Genomic DNA, 19,041 nt, shown 5'->3' with positions numbered 1-19,041 from the left:
CAAGTCGATTTTCAATAAAAGTAAGCAAAGACGATAAACGGCCGACCCGTGCAAATCATCAGGGAGCAATCGATGACCGCTGCCGGATACTTTGCCGAGACTTTTTCGCTTTGTGAGGTGCACTGAAATGAGAGTGTAATTTACGACTCCGAACACCCGATCCGGCACACAACCAACAATGGGGACAAGACCGAATAAAATGCGTGGACGAGCACGTGAACACGTGCTCAAACAGACCGAAGCTTAGGCACGTTCGGGGCCCTAGCATAGCAAAACTAGAGAAGGGCCAATGTCCACGCTGGACTATAACTCTGGTGGTATTTATTGAAGAAGATTAGTTCACAGTTTCGGTGAAACGATACATCAGAAATCAGATTTAGAAAACTTGTTGGCTTCCATTTAAACTTTGAATCGGATTCAGATCCGAACTTCAAAAATTATGAGGACCAGCTGCAAAGGCAGACTGAATATCGGGCCAGGTGTTTAAGGTATGGCTTGTGGATGAAGATTTTCTGACATTCATTCGCAACTCAAACGAAACACTACTGTTTTGTTCTCATTTATTATTGAAACAAATCAGACATGACAAAGCCTAAACATTTGGGGGCGCACAAATAATGGATCGAATTGACATTCTAAGAGGAATGGAATCAAAAGTTACATTTAGCTAAAATAAATTTTAAGAATAAACTTTTTAATCAAAAAAGGAATGTCATATTTTTAAATTAACAGCAACGATTTTACCTAATAGATTTTAGTAAAAAAATTTTACTTATAAAGTGAAAATTATCCGATTACCAAATACAATCTGATTTTAAATGATTCTCATCTAGTCGTCTGTGAATTTCCCATGTAAAATTAGAAATGCCGCTTTATAAAATTAATGACAGGTAATTAGACACCGAATATTAACATTCTCTATTTATTAAGTCTCCAATTCGGAAACAAGCAACGATAACAATTTAGTTGTATTTTAACAAAAGTTAAAAATTCATTATTTGACAAATTGTGAATTTCACAACTGACAATTTTAACATTTATTGCTAGAGAATTCAATTGAACAGAGCGGCACAATTTTTTACACGTAAACCAAATTCAATGTTAACTAGATGAGAATCATTTAAAAACACATTGTACATATCATAATGAACACAAAATTCATAATAGCTAATAATGTAAAAATAAAAATATTTAGTAAATGGTTATAATGCTTCTCTCCAGCAAAACTTTTAGGCATTTTAAGAAAGCATTTTATGTCTTAGATGTACCATGTGATTTTCTAAAATTTTGATCTAGTTATCCATGACAGTTAATTTAACCCGATGTTTATTAGAAATATGATTCCAACATATTTTTTTTATGTTCTTCAGTGAACATTTTGTACATATTGACAGATAAAGCGATGCTGAAGTTATTTACGCAATACATTTCACTGCTGAGGTAACTGTCATGGATAACTAGATCAAAATATTTAAAAATCACATGGTATTACGAATTAGGATAAATATTTTTTATTGGTTGAGAGAAACTTTAGGAAAAATTTTACACCTATTGCAAATCACTTTGTATAATAAAGTTATACGTATATAAGTTTTAATTCATTGACATTTGCGATAGTTCAACTAGACACAAAAACTGTTTCTGCTTTACTTTCCTTAGGTTTTTCTGTAAAACTGTTTATAACAGAATCACAAGATACTAACAATGTGGAATTGGATCTTTGTTTGTTATATTTCGCGCATTTTTTTTCTGTGGAAACAATACAACAATAAATTAATTAGCAGTTATTAAAAAAAAATCTGTAAGTTTGCAAACACATCTGAGAAGACAGTGCCACTTAAAAGTCAAAAACGTCAAAAAAGTCAAAAAATGCTCGATATGCGGTTATGACGTCATAATTTCAACTATAAATGAAAATAACTTGAGTTAGAGAGCAGATACAGAGAAACGGTTTTCACTACTGTAATAAGCGCTTTCAGTACTATCATTTAAGACAAAGTTGTGTTTTAAGTTGTCAATGCCTTTAAATTTTAATAGTTTCATTGTAAAACAGCAGTTAATTTTTTTCAAATTGTTTAATACATATTGAGCTGAAATAGGTGCAAAATTGAAAGCGGGGTCTAACGTGATCAAAAAATATTTTTGTTTAAAAGAAGGAAGATAATGTAAAATAACATGAAACAAAAGAAAACGGCGCCCCGAAATTTTAAACCTCACACTTCAAGAAGGTATTTTGTGAGTTAAAAAAGAATAAATTGTAATGTTCATTCCAAATTAAGTAAACTTCACGTCAGTTTAAATTAAAATGTTGCGATTGCTAACAACGTAATTTTTGTGACTTTTAGTTGGAGAAGTTTGGGAAATTTTTTTCCGTATCTCAACCTCTATTCGACACCAATTTGTTACTACTAAAGTTAAAAATAAACCTGGTAGAGTTTTTTGTGCCTTTTAGTTGAGAAAGTTTGGGAAATTTTTTTCCGTATCTCAACTTCTATTCGACACCAATTTGTTACTACTAAAGTTAAAAATGAACCTGGAAGAGTCTGAAACATTTCCTTAATCTTATTAACAATATACTGTGCAAGTAGACGTGAACTTTAATTCCCCCTTAAAATTGTTAATTAGGTAGGTGTATGAGTAATTACTAGCGTGCGATTTTCTAATTTCCATGACAGCTACGGTAACCCGATGTCCATTACGGAAATTATAAGACTCCAACATAAATTTTTTATTATGTCGGTGAACATTTTGGATATATTGACAGATAAAACGATGCTGACGTTATTTACGCAACACGTTTCACTGCTGACGAAACTGCCATGGACAACTAGATCAAAATTAAAAAAAAATGCTTGGCAATTATACTTTATTACACTTTCATTCATAAAAATACTATTATACACATTGAAAACTGTTAAATAAGTGTAATTGTTCATTCGCTAAAAAACTATTAATTACGTAAACTGTTTGTTAATGAAGGCGCGCTTAATAATCGTTTTTGTTTAAAGCACAAACGAGCGATATCGAATGAGTGCCTCTAAGAGATGACTTTATTAATCGCCCATTAACAAACAAGATGATTACAACACATTTTTTCGTTGACCGCAAATTCTTTTATTCTGGTGACGAAATTGAAAATTAATACCAAATAAAAACCAATTTCATCTTTTTCAACGCAGCATCTTTAACTACAATTTCAAGTTAGCAAGATCATAATAAACAGTTGTAGGTGATTCAAAAATGATAAAGCATAATGAGTGAGAGGTAATTTTTGCATTTTTTGATGCCCTTTTTTTAATGTGTCCAACAACAGGTCGCCAGGAGCCACAGTAATTGTACCCCAACAAATCATTTATGGTGCAACTTGCTGACTTAAAAGAGGTAAAGACTCAGAAGCAGAAGTAGGAATCAAATTTCTAAACGTCAAAATCATAAAATAATTACAAGTAGGTATACGCAAAGCCTACTACAGTATGTTTTGGTATCCACTAAGAAAAAGTAGCCTGCTGGAGCGTTGAGAGTTAAAATTAAATAGCCTAGTTCATGACTAAGTTTTTGCATTACTTTAATCTCGTTTCCGGATGATTTTGAGTAGGTTTTCGTAAGTGCAAGGTGAGATTCGCTCGGGCAAATCCTCATCCGATTATAGCCCTCTAACCCTCCGGAAACGCTCCAAGAAGACGCAAGCTTCGTTTATCTCGATACAGCACCCCCGGCCAATCATCTTGAAGAATTGCCCCTCATCCAAGTATTTAAATCTGCGAATAGCTAACAAGGGCGAAATACCGAAGAAAGCGCGCCTCTTTGAACGAAACTCTGTGTAAAAACGGCGATAAATCGTCGTTTTGGCCATTTCCCCGCATTGTCTCCGTTATGATTATTTCAATGTTGTTTTATCGCCTCAGTGGAGGCATTAGAGACCGCGTCTCGTCTCAATAAAAAATAACATGTTCGTCTGTTGTTCTTGGGAATATTTTATTCAAAGTTCGTCTCGTCGAGGAACATACAGGAGTTTGTATCGCCTCGTGTAGGCTTAGCGCTGCCATAAAACTGTTTCCGCTTCTGTAGGCACCATGTAAAGTCAGAATTTTTCATATTTTATCTCACATATACGGCGCAAATGTGCTGAACATGTGCATGATGTTTACGTATCGTGGGGTGAAGGCACCAAGTCGCCATATTCGAGCGCAATTCGTTCCTTGGGGTGGCCTCCACCATGGAAAATTCAATATTTATCTGCGTATAACGAAGCGAAGAAGTGTCGGAGTGCGGATAGTGGGAAAAGAAAGCAGACACTCCATATAGGGATCACAGATGACCTTAAATCATAAGATGTCATGTGCACAGTTACACAGATGCAATTGCCCGGCAACACGTGGAGCCGAAGAACAAGGAAACCGGAGCTTTTACGGTAGTGGGCTGGATGCCCATATATTGTGTTTCCCTAAATGGAACGGTCCCTTCAGTAAACTAAACTCGTCGCTAAAATGAAATTCTTTAGTCGTAAAACGAGGCTCCATTGATTTTCGGCAATTTAATTAAATTGAGACCCTCCCAGCGAATTGAAAAGTGTCGCTCGTACAATAGCGAGCGCAAAAATGCGATTTTGATTGGCTATGACTTGTGACTGATGGATAATTAATTGCATGTAGGCATGATAAATTAATTATTCATTTAAGTACACGGGCACGGAGCTCTCGCTTATGAATAAGGTAATCTTATTCAATTAATTTCACAAGAAAATCTGAATTACATGATTCTATTAAGTTATTTCCGCTACATTCTCATTAATTTTTCGATTGACAGATCCAACCTCATTAATAATTAATATGACGCTAACACAAATTGGTGTATCGCTTGATTTACCAATATTTCTAAATCTACGTCACTTAACAGTTTCCTCCTTGGCTACCAATTTAAATGAATTAAATAAATTTTCGGTCTAGAGGCAATCAACAAGGGTCGTTGTCTCTCCAATCAATTGACATTCAAGATGCATCCTTAACCAGCCACTAAATCAATAACTCGGAAAAGTTAACGCAATACTTAATTCACGGAATCTATAATTGCTCATTACAATTTCAAAAAACCAAACTCCAAATAACAACACTTTTCTGACTTGTAAACACTGCATGACCGGAATTAATACACCCTTAAACTTGAACCAGTTCTAATACCGTGACGAAAAGACAACTCTGAGAAAAAACTCGTTGAATAATTTAAACTTAATATCCTGAAACCCGGATTTGTTTCAAAAACATCGCCCAGACACAATCTAACATTTGAACCACAAAATCAACTAATCCAAAGCGATTTTTTTAAATTAAAGTTTAATGCACGAGAACTGTAAAATTTTAGCGGCCTAAGCGGTCTAGGGCCTAGTGCATGGCACACAGGCGGCCACTTACAGGAGCGGCCGCCGACCAGCCACCTGTCGCAAAATCAAAATTAAAATAAAAGGAAAATAAAAAATAATTACAAAGAAATAGTCTAGCTATTTCAGCGTTTTTTACTATTGTAAACATATTTGGCCATTAATTTTTTTTCTGAGGAACATTCAATAATAATTATTTCTTGTGACAATTTATTACACGAATGCGTTCTTGTTCTTGAGATTAAACGCCTGAATGCAATCAAATGGATTAATGGATACTGCCGACCTTTTCTTTGGGAGCACAAAATTTATAAAGTACTATAAATAATCAGAATAATTTCCATTATACAGGATACCTAAAAAGTATGGCAGTTAAATATTATAAAAACTATTCATCAAAACATATTCATATTTGGTATATGCTAAGGAGTATATAAATTACATTGTTTCAGATGTTTATTTTTCAATTTCTATTTGATCTTCAGATACAAGGCAAACTTGATTTTTTTAAATAGCAACAAGAGTCAAATTTAATATTTTTGAGAAGAGGATTTTTCTATGTTCTATGGTATAACACATGCATGTCTTATTTTAATCGAAACTTAAAATTTTTGAAAAATGTAAACTTTTGTTAGCCTTGAAAATGTTGTCTTTATCTATCGTTAGCATTTTACTGTTTAAATATTGACCAAAAAATAAGTAAAAGTTAAACAAAATTGTTAAAATAACACTTTTAACTGAAAAAGAACACGTTTTAATTAAAAAAAAATTAAACACGAAATACTTGATTTTCATGTTTCATTAAAATAATTTCCACTAATTTCTAAGCTTTCTGACTCCATGAGAATTTTTTTCGCTCAGTTTTACTTAAATGTTAATAAACTAATTACTGCACCCAAGTTTAATTTTTGGATAATCGACGAGTGACAGATATCGCTAATAACAGTTTTTATAAAGCTAACTTAGTTTTACTATTCAAAAATTTTTTACCTTACTTCGATTTTTTTACCTTTTAATAAAAGTAAAAGTGAGTGTTATGTAACATCACTGAATTTAGGAAAAATGCTCTTTTAAGAATGATTAAATTTGACCCTTCGTTACATTTAAAAAAATCAAGTTAGCCTTGTATTTACAAAATAAATGACGATATCTCTCAGATGATAGAATTTAAACACTTTTAACAGTTTCTCAAATTTCAAGGTTCTCTGAAAATATTGTAAAAACAGTATCCATATTTTTAGCGACCCTGTAAAAACTAAAAAAAACAGAAATTTTAATAAAATGGAACAAATAACTAATTGGAAACAGGAAAATATTTAGTCAGTTTAATCTTTTCCTTCAAAGAATTTAGAGCAAAATCTCTGATTTTTCAGTTCTCTCTAGTTAAATTTATGTCAATCTCTTCCTCTGTTCCCTTCTAAACTCCTTATAATTTCATATCTTTCAATTATTGTCAGAATTTTTTGTTTTGTAAATTTATTTATGACGAAAAATGGAGTAAAATAAATACTAATTATTACTAATTGCCAAATTTGTTCTCAACACATTGAAGGAATAAATGTATGCGAATACAAATGTTTTAAATCGCAAAAAAAATCAGAAAAACCAAAAGAGCACAGAACAAAGACCCATGTGTAATTCAACTGTAGTTATAAATTTGTATCTCCAATAGTTTTTTGATATGCCTTTCTATTTCGTTATTTAAATTAAGTTTTAGTGAATTGTCCAACCATAGCCATAACAATTTGTTTAGACCTTTACAAAATTAAGTAAAAACGTTTTGAAAAATTGTGAAGCCAAGAAAAAAAACAGCAATTTAGTTATGGAAATGAGAACAAACCAGTAGGAGATTCTAAAAATTATTTTAAAATTCACGTTTTTTATTTAGGGTTATCAGGTCTCAATCAGTATCAGCATTTTCCACTATGTATTATTACTGTTGTTTTTAGAATTCTCTTGATATTAGCACTTTCTGCTTGTGGAGAGAGGGCCTTTTCAGAGAAACTATCAAAAATTATGTAAGACGATGTCCCAAAATCGATTTAATAATTTTCCTAACTTCCTACTACTGCAGTGGAAAGAGAAATACCTAATGGACTAGATAAATTATATTTTAGAAAAAGAATTTGCCTAGAGTAAAGTAAGGTGAAATTATTGAGTAAATTATGTAAATATTAGGTTATGTACATACTCAACAGCTGATGTACCTGCACACAATTTAAAATTAATCTTGTTACAAATAGTATTATTTTTGTATAAATATACTATTTCAAAATATTTGAAAAATAAACAGTTGCTTTCATTTATTTAACTTAGTAAACGGTATGTCAAGTAATAGTATGAAAGCCCACTTCGCATACATCGCACTATTTATTTTTTGAATTTTTTCAAAGCCTACGGGATAAAAAAATAAAAACCAATTTTTTAAGTTAAACATTATTTAATGCAACAATTGTTCAAAATGGGCACCGTTTCTCTCCTGAGAAATAACATAACGATAATAGCATGAATTTCTAACATTTTGCAACATTTCTACTGTGATTTGCCTAATTTCAACTTATAAAAATTGGTTTTCATTTTTTTATCGCGTAGGCTTTGAAAATATTTAGAAAACAAAGAGTGCGTTGTATTCCTTGCAAAGTACTCTTTCACATGAGGTGACACTTGACGTACCATAACTTTTGAAAAAAAAGTTGGAGGTGGCTGTGTAGTTTTGACAGCAGATAAACAAAAACCATATCCACCAAATGATGAGCAAGAAAAAACAAAAAGTTACCTGTTACTAGATTTTTCAAAAAAATTGACTATATTGGATTTTCATAATTTTTGTAGCTACTATTGATAACTTTTTATCATTTTTTTAATATCTATTAACAAATCTTTATTCTACCATTCAAAAGTTTTGCCACCAATTCGCAGCAAATATTTTGGACACTCTTCACACTTTGGTGATGTCAAAACAAACGTGGTCAGGAAGTTCGAGCCCATTATAGCGCTTTAGTGCATCATCGAACACGTAGAACGTTCAGCAAGTGGTTTAAGGTCCGGATGTAACGTTATTGTTTATGTAATAATCACCGTGGTAGTAATCACACGATTGTTTGTATATTGATTAGAGGAGGAAGCTGATTAGTGCTTCGGATAGGCAATTTCAGGAAACTTGCATGTGTGATGAATAAAAAATTCCTTCACCCACTGAACCACTGATATAAATTTAATAACTCTCTAGATGCAGTTAGTCAACGATCCACTTAACTTTAATTAATTAGACGATGTTTCAGATTAATTGAAAGTAATGATTTTCTAATTAACAATCTTGAACTCGCGCTTGATCGCAAGGACCAGTCAAGAATGAAATAAAATTTCCGCTGCTACCAATTGTCTATAAATCCAATCGGTAAAAAAATGAAACTAGTTCTTGAGATTACCCGTTGTAGAAATTCAATATCCGGGAGGTTTTTATATCAGGGACGACATTCTTGTGAAATTGAGTCACTGGAGACACAATTACCATACACTTAAAAACAGGAGAACAATAACCCTTGATAAAACCTTCCCGGGTCGTAAGAAATTTCTTGTAAAAGCTAACGACACTTCTGGTACAAATAAGTCCATGTGTGCACAGTCACATCTGTCTAATAGCCTATTTTATGGAATTGGCCTGCACGAGGGGAGAAACTTAATTGATTAGGGAAAATGAGCGACTGCAGTTTCAAATCCAGAAAACGGATTATCCGGTGCACTTTAACTCGCCCCAAAAACCACCTCCAGTAGGCAGACTGGTCCATAAACAATCACTGGCGCCTATTAGCATACTGTTAGCATTTGCATCAGAACAGGTTTAACCTAAGACAATCTGTCCAACCAAATTTTGCCTAAATTGCGTAAGCATGTCTATATCTAGCAGTAGTACGCCACTTTCTAAGTGAATGACATCAGCATCTGTTGGAACGTCCTTCATAGGTGTCAGAAATTCACCAACAGCCCGCAGGCACACTCGGCATTGTTTTTATGTCTGCATGATTATTATTCGCTAAACGCCGATTAACTTCCTGCTACATGGTTTTAATCGTTTCCGATTATCGCAAGTCCTCAATTACACCCACTTGGTTTTATGGCAAATTCTTTTCACAAAGCTTGTGAAGGTACAACCAGGGCCGGATTATAGTTGTAGGAGCCCCTAGGCAAATCTGACGCGGTGCCCCCCTTCTACACCGTTTTACTAATATTTAAATTTAAATGATTTATTATTTTTTGTATTACGTAGTTTTTTAAACAAGGTAAACACATGTATAGAACATTAAATAACTTAATAAAATTAAAGAAAAAATCTGAAATAACGAATAAAAAACAGAACACTTAAGTCTCCCTACCTACTCTAAAATCGAATTTTACGACATTTCATACAAGAATATTTATTAATATAGTGGCGGTCAGCTCGATTTGCGTGTGCGTCATCAATTTCATTTTTTCATTACCAACACAAAACATAAAACAACATGAAAAATTATCAAAAACAATGCAAATTTAAACAGCTAAGGGCTATCTAGGGGTGGTATCCTTGAACATTAATTTACATGTACACTTCGACAACACCGTCAAATGTCACGAATTTGTCAACCTGACATTGACAGTAAATTATAGTCGTTGTCGCATGGTTGTCGAAAGTGTTATCGGTATTAATCGCAAGTATTTTCCGTTCGTTTATTGTGTTTTGTGATTTGCATTTCATTAGGTTTTTGATTCTGTGTTTATTAGTTCTTGTTTTGTGAATCTGTATTTTTTTGTAACAACTCATAATTTAAACACTTCGTAACCTCAAAAAATATTTGATAGTTTGTCACCGCTATGACCCTGCTATGTAAACGTAGTGACAAAAATGTCAGATGACGCACACGCAAATGGAGCTGAGCGCCGCCATAACATCACTGGAATTATAATTATTAACTGAAAAAAACTCCTTTCACACAAAACTAAATAAGTTTAAAATGTCTTTTTAAATTTTTAACGGTTTTTATTGTAATTGATAAATTTTGGTAAAGAACTGATACCAGAGGGACAGATTGTAGTTCTGGAGCTCCGTATATTTTTCTGTGCGCATTGGAAATTTTTTAAGATAAATGCAAAACTTTCAAGCAAATTATACGTAATTAAAAAAATAAGTTGGTATACCATTTTGTTCCTATACGTCTTCTAGCATAAAAGACTTCTTGAATTTAAATTTTTGAGCACATAATACCAACTTTATCACTATTGATTGTTTATAAGTACAGTACCTACAATGTGAGTCTGTGAGTAGGTATGTTTTACAGTATCCTAAAAACTAATAATTACACAGTTCTCTATGCATGTAAATTGTTTCAGAATTTTTCTACATTTTCTTCTAATTAAATTAACTAAATGGTAAAAAATAATATTTCATGTAATTCTAAAAAGAAGCAATGCTTAAATGTTGTCTTCTGAAAAAAGTATGTTAAAAAAAGTGTCACTAACCCCAACATTTAATTAATTAAACAAAAACAAAAAAATGAAAAAGCATAATTTTAAGACTGGCAACGATTTTCTTAAGAATTTTTTGCTCAACACATTATCTAAATAAGTATCGATTTAGAATGATAGTAGAAATTAGAAAATTCCAGTTCGTGAATATTAATATTTTTAATTATGTAATTAATTTTATTTGTGAGGAATCATAAAAAATTCTAAGAAAGTCACATGCATAGAAAAAATTATTATGTAAGTATTTAATAGCATTAATTGATTTCTGAGTGATTACTAGTTTTTGAAATTAAAAAAAAATATTTTTAGACGACTCACTTTATATATTATATAGAATTTTGAAACCAGTTTCACTGTTTTCTCTGCCCAACTAGCTCACAAGCTTTTTATTACCCAAATTTCGGTTTAGTGTTGATTTTGAATATGTTTCTATTAATTTGAACTCAAAAACCATCGTAGACAACCGATACACAACAGAATTTAAGTCATGTTTCGTTTAAGACTTATAGTATACCTACTTTCCTTCAAAAATGCATTTAAAGTGATTTCATATCAAGAAAATAAACAAGGCATGTTTAGGGTATTTGTACATATCTGTTATAATTATATAAATATGTATCTCTAACTTGATATTTTATTTTTATCAAAAACGTTGAAATCATTGACAATGATTTCTACAACTGCATTTACATTTTACAATTTGCAAAATGTAAGACACCTCAACTTTTGAAATTTTTTTGTGTTATTTAAAGTTTTATTTTATTTTAAGTTGTTAATTTCTTTCAACTTTAGTTGGCGCCCCTAGGCTGTAGCCCAGGTAGCCTAATGGGTAATCCGGCCCTGGGTATAACGAACGAAGTCCAAGTTATATTACGTGCAAATTGGCAGTAAATTGAAGTGTGAAATTCGCGAAAGAACATCGGAATGTACAATGACCAATAAAAATAACAATTAAACGTCCAGTGCAAATATACGTTTATGCAAATTTATTTAGTAATCGATGAAGAATTTGGGGTTTTTTCGCCAAGTATGTTGTATGAGACAGGTCACGTAAAATAACGCTTGAAGTAATTTAAGATCATTAGAACTAATCAAATTGGATCGAATCCCGTTATGTAGGGATTCTTGACAGTTTACTGGCGATTCATTAGATTACTTAAACGGGGCTTAACACCTTAACTGTGTATAAAATCAATTTTGAATTAATAACGCTGACCACGCCTGAATTTTGCCAATTTTCCCAATGATTGTTTTAATCACATGTAAATTAACGGAATTAATTACAAAATCTGGCTTTGCACAGAGCCGGCAATTTGGACGTCACTGATCGATTTGTCGAATATTTTCGGAGGTGTAATTAAAGACGAACACCCGCAGAGGCCGGTAATTAGCCGATCTGTTGGCGAATTTTCGTGGCCTTCCAACAAAGGCTAATCATCTCGGCAACGACTTAATGTTACGTGCGAATTTGCATAATGCTTGCGTAACGCGAACAATCACCTCATTAGATAAATTTCTTTCACTTTCAGCCGATGATAAACGCACGCTTATTATCACACGGCCGGATATCGGAATCCCCAAGATTGTTGCAAATTTATAATTTAGGGAGGAAATCGCGATTTTCTAAGTTTGGGACGGTAATTCCCCTGGAGAACAGTAGAAACGCCCCTAACCGCATTTACTACCATCTGCTAATACATCCCCTGTTAACGAAAACTGAGAGAAGTAAAATACGAACGAGGTTTAACAGAAAATAACGCTACATTCGGCTTTTCGAGCACGTATCGATCACGAGCTATGTTGGCGAGCTTGTATGGATATGAAGGGACTTTTGAGAATTTATTAGTGGAATTGGGACGGAAAGGAATATTTCAAGCCACTTGAGAAACGAGTTTCAAAAGTGTTATTGGTTTCAAACAATGAAGAAAAATAAATGGGGACACTCAAGGATATCAGTATCGAACTACTGGCAGACACTCGGTCGACAACAGGACTTTGGTCTTTGAAGCGAGACGTCATCAAGTGCTCCCTCGAATGACCAAGACAGGAAGGAAAGCAAGTCCACAGACGAGGAGCAAACTGTGCAATAATGACCAAGAAACCGAAAGTAACAATGCGATTTTGTTGTTCCCCTCAGAAAGTCAAAAGGTTATTAAACCAATAAGCTAACCGAATAAAATTCTTCAAAATATTAACTTTTTGATCAAAAATATTTTGATATAATAATCCTTCATTCATTGATAGACAACTGACAAGCTTATCTTATCAGATAAGCTTATCTTGCGATACTTTAATTAATATCTCTTCTTTAACGTTCTCATATTTTGTTGAGTTTATTATTTTCCACGACATGCTCTATTTTTATTTTACTTTTTAGGTACCTATCACTTTAAATATTTAACAGTTTGCTTCTTTATTACTATTTATTTATTTGTCATGATTTTTAGGAATATTTCGACAATTTGTAGACAAATACTTTAACCAGAAACTAAAAAGCTTGCAAATTCAATAAATACCACCCCGCTGACGCTTTTTTTCCACTTATAACACTTATAAGTGCAACAGTAGTTATTTAATAAACTAGTTTATTAATGAAAGCGATTAATATACTAAACCGTTTAAAGCACGAACGAGCGAAGCGAGTGCCTTTCATAGTTGAGTTTATTAATTGTCTATTAACAAACCAGTTTATTATACAATATTTTTCGTTAACCGTAAACTTTTGGAACAAAATTAGAAATTAATTACAGATCAAAAGTAATTTCATATTTTTCATCGCACAATTACCAACAATTATGAATTACAATTAATTTTTACAATTTCGAATACATCCAAAATGATTTAAACCTAAATATATATCCTAACGTTCAGAACATAAACAATGTATATGTTTCGTTCCTAAATTTGAACAATTTAAATATTAATAATAATAGTATAAATAACCAAAAATAATTAATTATGGATTATAAAAATGTATAATGTTGGTCGTCATTGTTCTTTTAAGAGTATAACTTGTTGTTTATATCAAAATATCATCAAAACGTCAAAATCTCAAAAACAGTTACTTAATGAAAAAGAGTGTATTAATGACGCATATTAATAATTATTTTAAATAAAATAATTCATTAATATCGAAATTATTAAACGGTCATCGAAAAATATATTTTTCTTGGTAATCTAACTTGCTTATTGAAACCACGCAGCGCGTCTTTTAAAGTGTCCACGGCAACATCAATAACTTAAGAAACATGGAGATAAATAGCGACTTTTTAATGATTTTTTATTATAATGACAATTAATTCCATGACAACGAATAGTATACTGATCTCACATTACATTATTTTCAATTTTTGTAATATTAATACCAGTGTTTATATTTCAAAATATGCCAATAAAAAAATAACAAAGTATTCGTGGATGACTGGTCTTTAAAACACTTGCTCTGTTTCGAGCACTCCGGGAACGCCGTCGTGCTCGAAAAATCGCGCATGTTTTAAAGACCTCAATATCCACTTATACTATTTAATATACTAGTTTGAGACGTTTTTAATAGCGAGCTCTGTTACTTTCAAGATATTTTAGTATAAACAACAATTTTAACAGAGCCACACTGATTTTTTGTGCTTATACAGACTGATTCAAGTATTTCTAATGTCCCGAACATCACTTGGAAAAAAATAAGTTTTTTTGCTCGAGTTAGGGATATGTATTTCGTCAAAGCTCAGATTTTTGGGTTATTACTAGCACTTCAAATATTTTTTTGTAATCTAATTTGCAAAAATAACTCAGCATGAAACACATAGTCCTTGAAAAAATCACCATTTTGTGTATCATAGCCTACAAAAAATTATATCTTTTTTAAATAAAGTTCATATTAGCTGTCGCATTTTACCGAATTATTTTTTTAAATAAGATTGATAAAATTGTATAATAGTTGCTAATAATTAGATCTCCCATTTAAAGTAACAAGTTTTCAATAATTATCGCCTATGTGTGGCAATTGTCACAAAAAACGTATGTCTTGGTTAACATTACAAAACATTACAGATGACAGCTGTCAGTGCTGTCAATGTCAGGCCAAAAATTCACACGTTCAACTGAGCTTGCAGAGTAAATTCTTCAACGTTTGCATACAATTATCATGATTTTCAATGTGATTTTTATCAAAAACTCTTAAATGCAAAAATAAGACAACATTTAAACAGTTGACAGCAAACCATATGAACTTATCACGCAACCTACGTTCATGCTAGAAAGAGAAAACCACAGCAAACCACGACCAGAACAATTATTGAACACTTGTTATAAATTACATTAGCTATTACTTTTTTGACGTCCATGAGTAATTTATAAGTGCTAATTTTGAGAGAATAGCTAATAAGTAATAAGTATGTGTAGTTAATTTTTCTAACAGTGGATATTTTTACAAAAAAAAATGAAATCTTTTGAAGTAAAGTGTTGTGGTCAATGTTATTTGTAAATTTCGATGGTTCATTCAAAATAAATTTGCACTCTTCGAACCATTCTTCTTGTTTTATGGAGCAAAGCAATCTGTTCTTTGTAATTTTCCCATTATTGCAAAATAGAAATGTCCATTCTTTTTAAAGCGGTTGAAAACTGTGCGTTTATCAATGAGCAGATAAAAAGTTGAGTCCACTCCACAGTTTTTCATTCCACGTTTATGCAAATTTCTCGTAGAAACGAAACGCTAGTAATCAGCATATTTCATTTTTTGTTGTTAACTATTTTAGTAAACACTGACGTAAACGTTAAATGAATGAATTACGTAATGCAGGTAGTGTTGCATTATTGTTGCTACTTTGAAACAATATATCATTTTTAAAACGAAACTATCGTAAACCAACCTCACAAATGCAACAACATAACAGTCGTAAACTATTTGCATAAATCACTTTCGACAAAAAATTTCAAAGATAGCGTTAGAATCAACACACGTCAATAAACCTAATAGACAGCTTGTCTACATTTGCAAAACAAAGTGTTCCGAAAGGCGGGCATATTACCACGGGACCTGTTTCCATCGTGACCTATTTTCCTCCACAGATTAAAAAAGCTCAGGTAGTACCACCAAAAGCCCACCTGCCGCCCTCTAGCCCCAGTATCTTAAATCTCAAACGGCGTTTAAATTGACCCGCAACAAAGTTCTACAGTTATATTGTACAAAGTTATCTCGAATCCGATGATTGGAAAGAGGATTACTTGCATAAAAACAATGATTAATGGGCTGAATGCAGCAATTAGGTACCTATTATTGTAGCTAGTGTCCGTCGTATGTACAAACAAAACAAAACATGCGTGGTATCCTTTACTCCTTCAAAGTGTTATCAGTCATTATCAATATTATTGGTGTCCGATGTCGGTCATAATTTAAATTTATTGCTTAGTCAATCGGACCTTACAATCAGCAGTGATAGTGGCGTAGAAATAGAAAAACTGGATCCGGAACTCACCACTAATCCTCCTCATGGCAATTAATTCTCATCAACGGCAACAAAACACAGTCTCAACAAAAACCCAAAAGACACAGCATTCACACAGCACAGAAACCACAAAAAATCCTCGCCGAAGTCCACAAACCCTGGTGGAAGTCCGCCGATTTGAGCCGGGTTTTAGAGAGAACAGCGTAATTTTGGCACCCTATACACTCGGCAACACACACACTCCACGGGTTCTGGGTTCAAGTGCCATGACGGAGTCAAGAGAGGGGAGAAGCTAGGAAGTTCAGACAGCGCGGTTGCGTACTGTGTTTGGTGTCCCCTCCAAAAGATCACGCTACGTTATTACGCCCAAAAGTTATACTACCAATAATGCGTATATTTGCCTGAATATACGGGCAATATACTCCAACGTGACAAAGGAGATAACAGTGGGAATTTCGCGTTATTTTCGGGACTCTGCAAGTGATAAATGAGTGCATTTACGCAACTTTATAACGAACTGTTAGCGGAGCAATGGGTTGCCTAAGTTATCGGTGATTCCCCGAGATTGTAACAAAATAACAAGGTTTTAAACCAGGGGTGGGTTCAGGATGAGTCACAACTGAATTTATCTTAAAATCGAACCGAAGATTTCTCGAACTCTTATTGGAGGAATTTGGGAAGAAAAAGTCTACAAATCATTCTGAGTGGTTCAGTGTTTTTGTTAAAACATTGTCGTTCAAAAAATATATGGCAAAAGTAAGTGTTTCTAGTAATTTTCTGATGCAATATTCGAATTTAGAACTCCTTTTTGGGCCAAAATGTGATATCCGAACCTGATATCATCAGTAAATTTAATTGAATTTGTTAAGTATCTCAAAACCAATTCAGAAACTACATAGAATTCAGCGAACTTTTTTAAATACAAGTGAATTTTATTAGATTTTTTTACAGTTATCGGTAATTAATATTAAAATTAATATTTTTAATTACTAATTAACAATTATTATAACGAATTCTTGAGAATTTCTATGAATAGAAAATAAAATAAAGTACAGTGGAACTCGGTTACAACGAACCCGTCTTTTAAGGAACGCTCGGTTTAGTTTTAAAGTCCTATATTATACTTGCAAGAAATTGGTTCAATTTTTACGAACAAATGTACCTCGCTTACAGCAAACATAATTATCCAAATTTAGGCAAATATTTAGACAAAAATGCGGTCTACGACTGGGTTATTTTACGAGCATTTTTGTTGCATTCTACAAAAATAAACATCCCGATATTGCAGAAATATTCTAAATGTGACACAAATCTGGAAAACGGCTAAAATGTTAAATGCAAACACATATAAGTAAATACTCGTAAATTGAATATTTGCTATGTTATCATATGTATACCTATGTGATTATGCATCTTTCTGAATAAAATAGATTAAGTTCTAGTTCCTGTATCTATTTCAAACTTTAGAACTCATTTAACTTAAAAATTACTCCATAAGGACGACGTTCGGTTACAACGAACGATGGGTTATATTATAACGAATAATTCTGAAGCCCCTTGAATGTTCGTTATAAGAACCAGAGTTCCACTATATTTAATAACATGAACGCTGATTTCGTTGTGATTACTGAATATTGGTTTTTAAAAAAATACAAAAAATACATTTTTTGTGGGTAATAAAGCTACAATAATAACATCAATTTGAATCAAATTTTGTGATTTTTCAGCCCGTATAACGAAATTAATCGAAAAAGTTTAGTGTTGACTTCAAAAAATGTCCTTAAACTTTGGAAAAAAATACAAAATATATTGACTCTTAAAAAACTGAGTTTAACAAAATTTGTTTTGAAATTTTTTTATACAATTATTTCTTGGTCAAAAACGAGCTTAAACGACCAAAATACGCTACTTTAATTATTTTTTTTTGTGATATTTCAAGCCTTCTTTTTAATATCTGCCTCATAAATTATAAACACTATTTTAAAACACGTTTTCCGAAGCAACGTGTTTTCACTATTTTAAAACACGCTCCCCATAGCAACATGTTTTTGATTAAAATGTTTCAACAAAAAAGTTTAAACAACACTCATGCGAAAACGCTTAAAGTTCTCGGGTGTCTATGCACTCGCATACGCTGGTTGCATAAGCCCTCGAACTTTAAGCTTGTGTTTTAGCTCTTGTATTATTAATAACTATTATTCTTCAACACTGTCAGAATTTACGGTTTTCTCCTGTGTTAGAAAGTTTTGAAAATTATTTGGCATTTTTCAATACGAGACGTCAGATAAATTTTAACAAAATTAAAGCAATTTTAAGCCTTGTTGAGTCTAATTCGAAGAATAAAATATTGTATTCACCTCGTTTTTGTGTAAATCAGTTTAAAATTCGTTTAAAAATCTACTCGACAATAAAGCGTCCGATTTACATTCAAACTACTATAGCAGACTCTCCTTTCATGTACCTACTACAAATATTTTGTTGTAAATGTAAATGTTGTAAACTAAATAGTTAAAATAATGCGATTATTTTAATGAGATTTGTCAAAAAAAAATAGAAATTACAAAAATACGGCATCTTTCACGTTTTTAAGATAAATATGTATAGTCTAAGTCGCCCTAAAGTAGGACGAAAATTTGGTCAAACCAGAAAATTACAAAAATAAACTTCCTTTTGTATGTTTTAAGAAAAAAAAAGTTCTTATTTCCCAAAAATTTGTTAAACCAAATT

General features: G+C 32.3%; 1 protein-coding gene across 3 annotated transcripts in view; it reads right to left on the bottom strand.

Moving 5' to 3' along the window:
• Positions 1-19,041, bottom strand: part of ckn (caskin) — a 275,539-nt gene that overhangs the window by 220,872 nt on the left and 35,626 nt on the right. For 2 of the 3 annotated variants that reach the window (XM_064354848.1, XM_064354842.1), the window contains exon 1: positions 16,345-16,597. The exons of the other annotated variant lie outside the window; for it this stretch is intronic. Coding sequence is in view for 1 of the 2 variants with exons in the window: in XM_064354842.1 (XP_064210912.1) it covers positions 16,345-16,360 (16 nt within the window). In the remaining variant the exon portion in view is untranslated. Of the gene's footprint in view, positions 1-16,344; positions 16,598-19,041 lie in introns of those variants that run through there. 3 annotated transcript variants of the gene reach the window in all.

Source organism: Tribolium castaneum, chromosome 1, assembly GCF_031307605.1.
Source record: "Tribolium castaneum strain GA2 chromosome 1, icTriCast1.1, whole genome shotgun sequence".
Classification (NCBI taxonomy): Eukaryota; Metazoa; Arthropoda; class Insecta; order Coleoptera; family Tenebrionidae; genus Tribolium; species Tribolium castaneum.
This window is presented reverse-complemented; position numbering and strand designations above follow the sequence as displayed.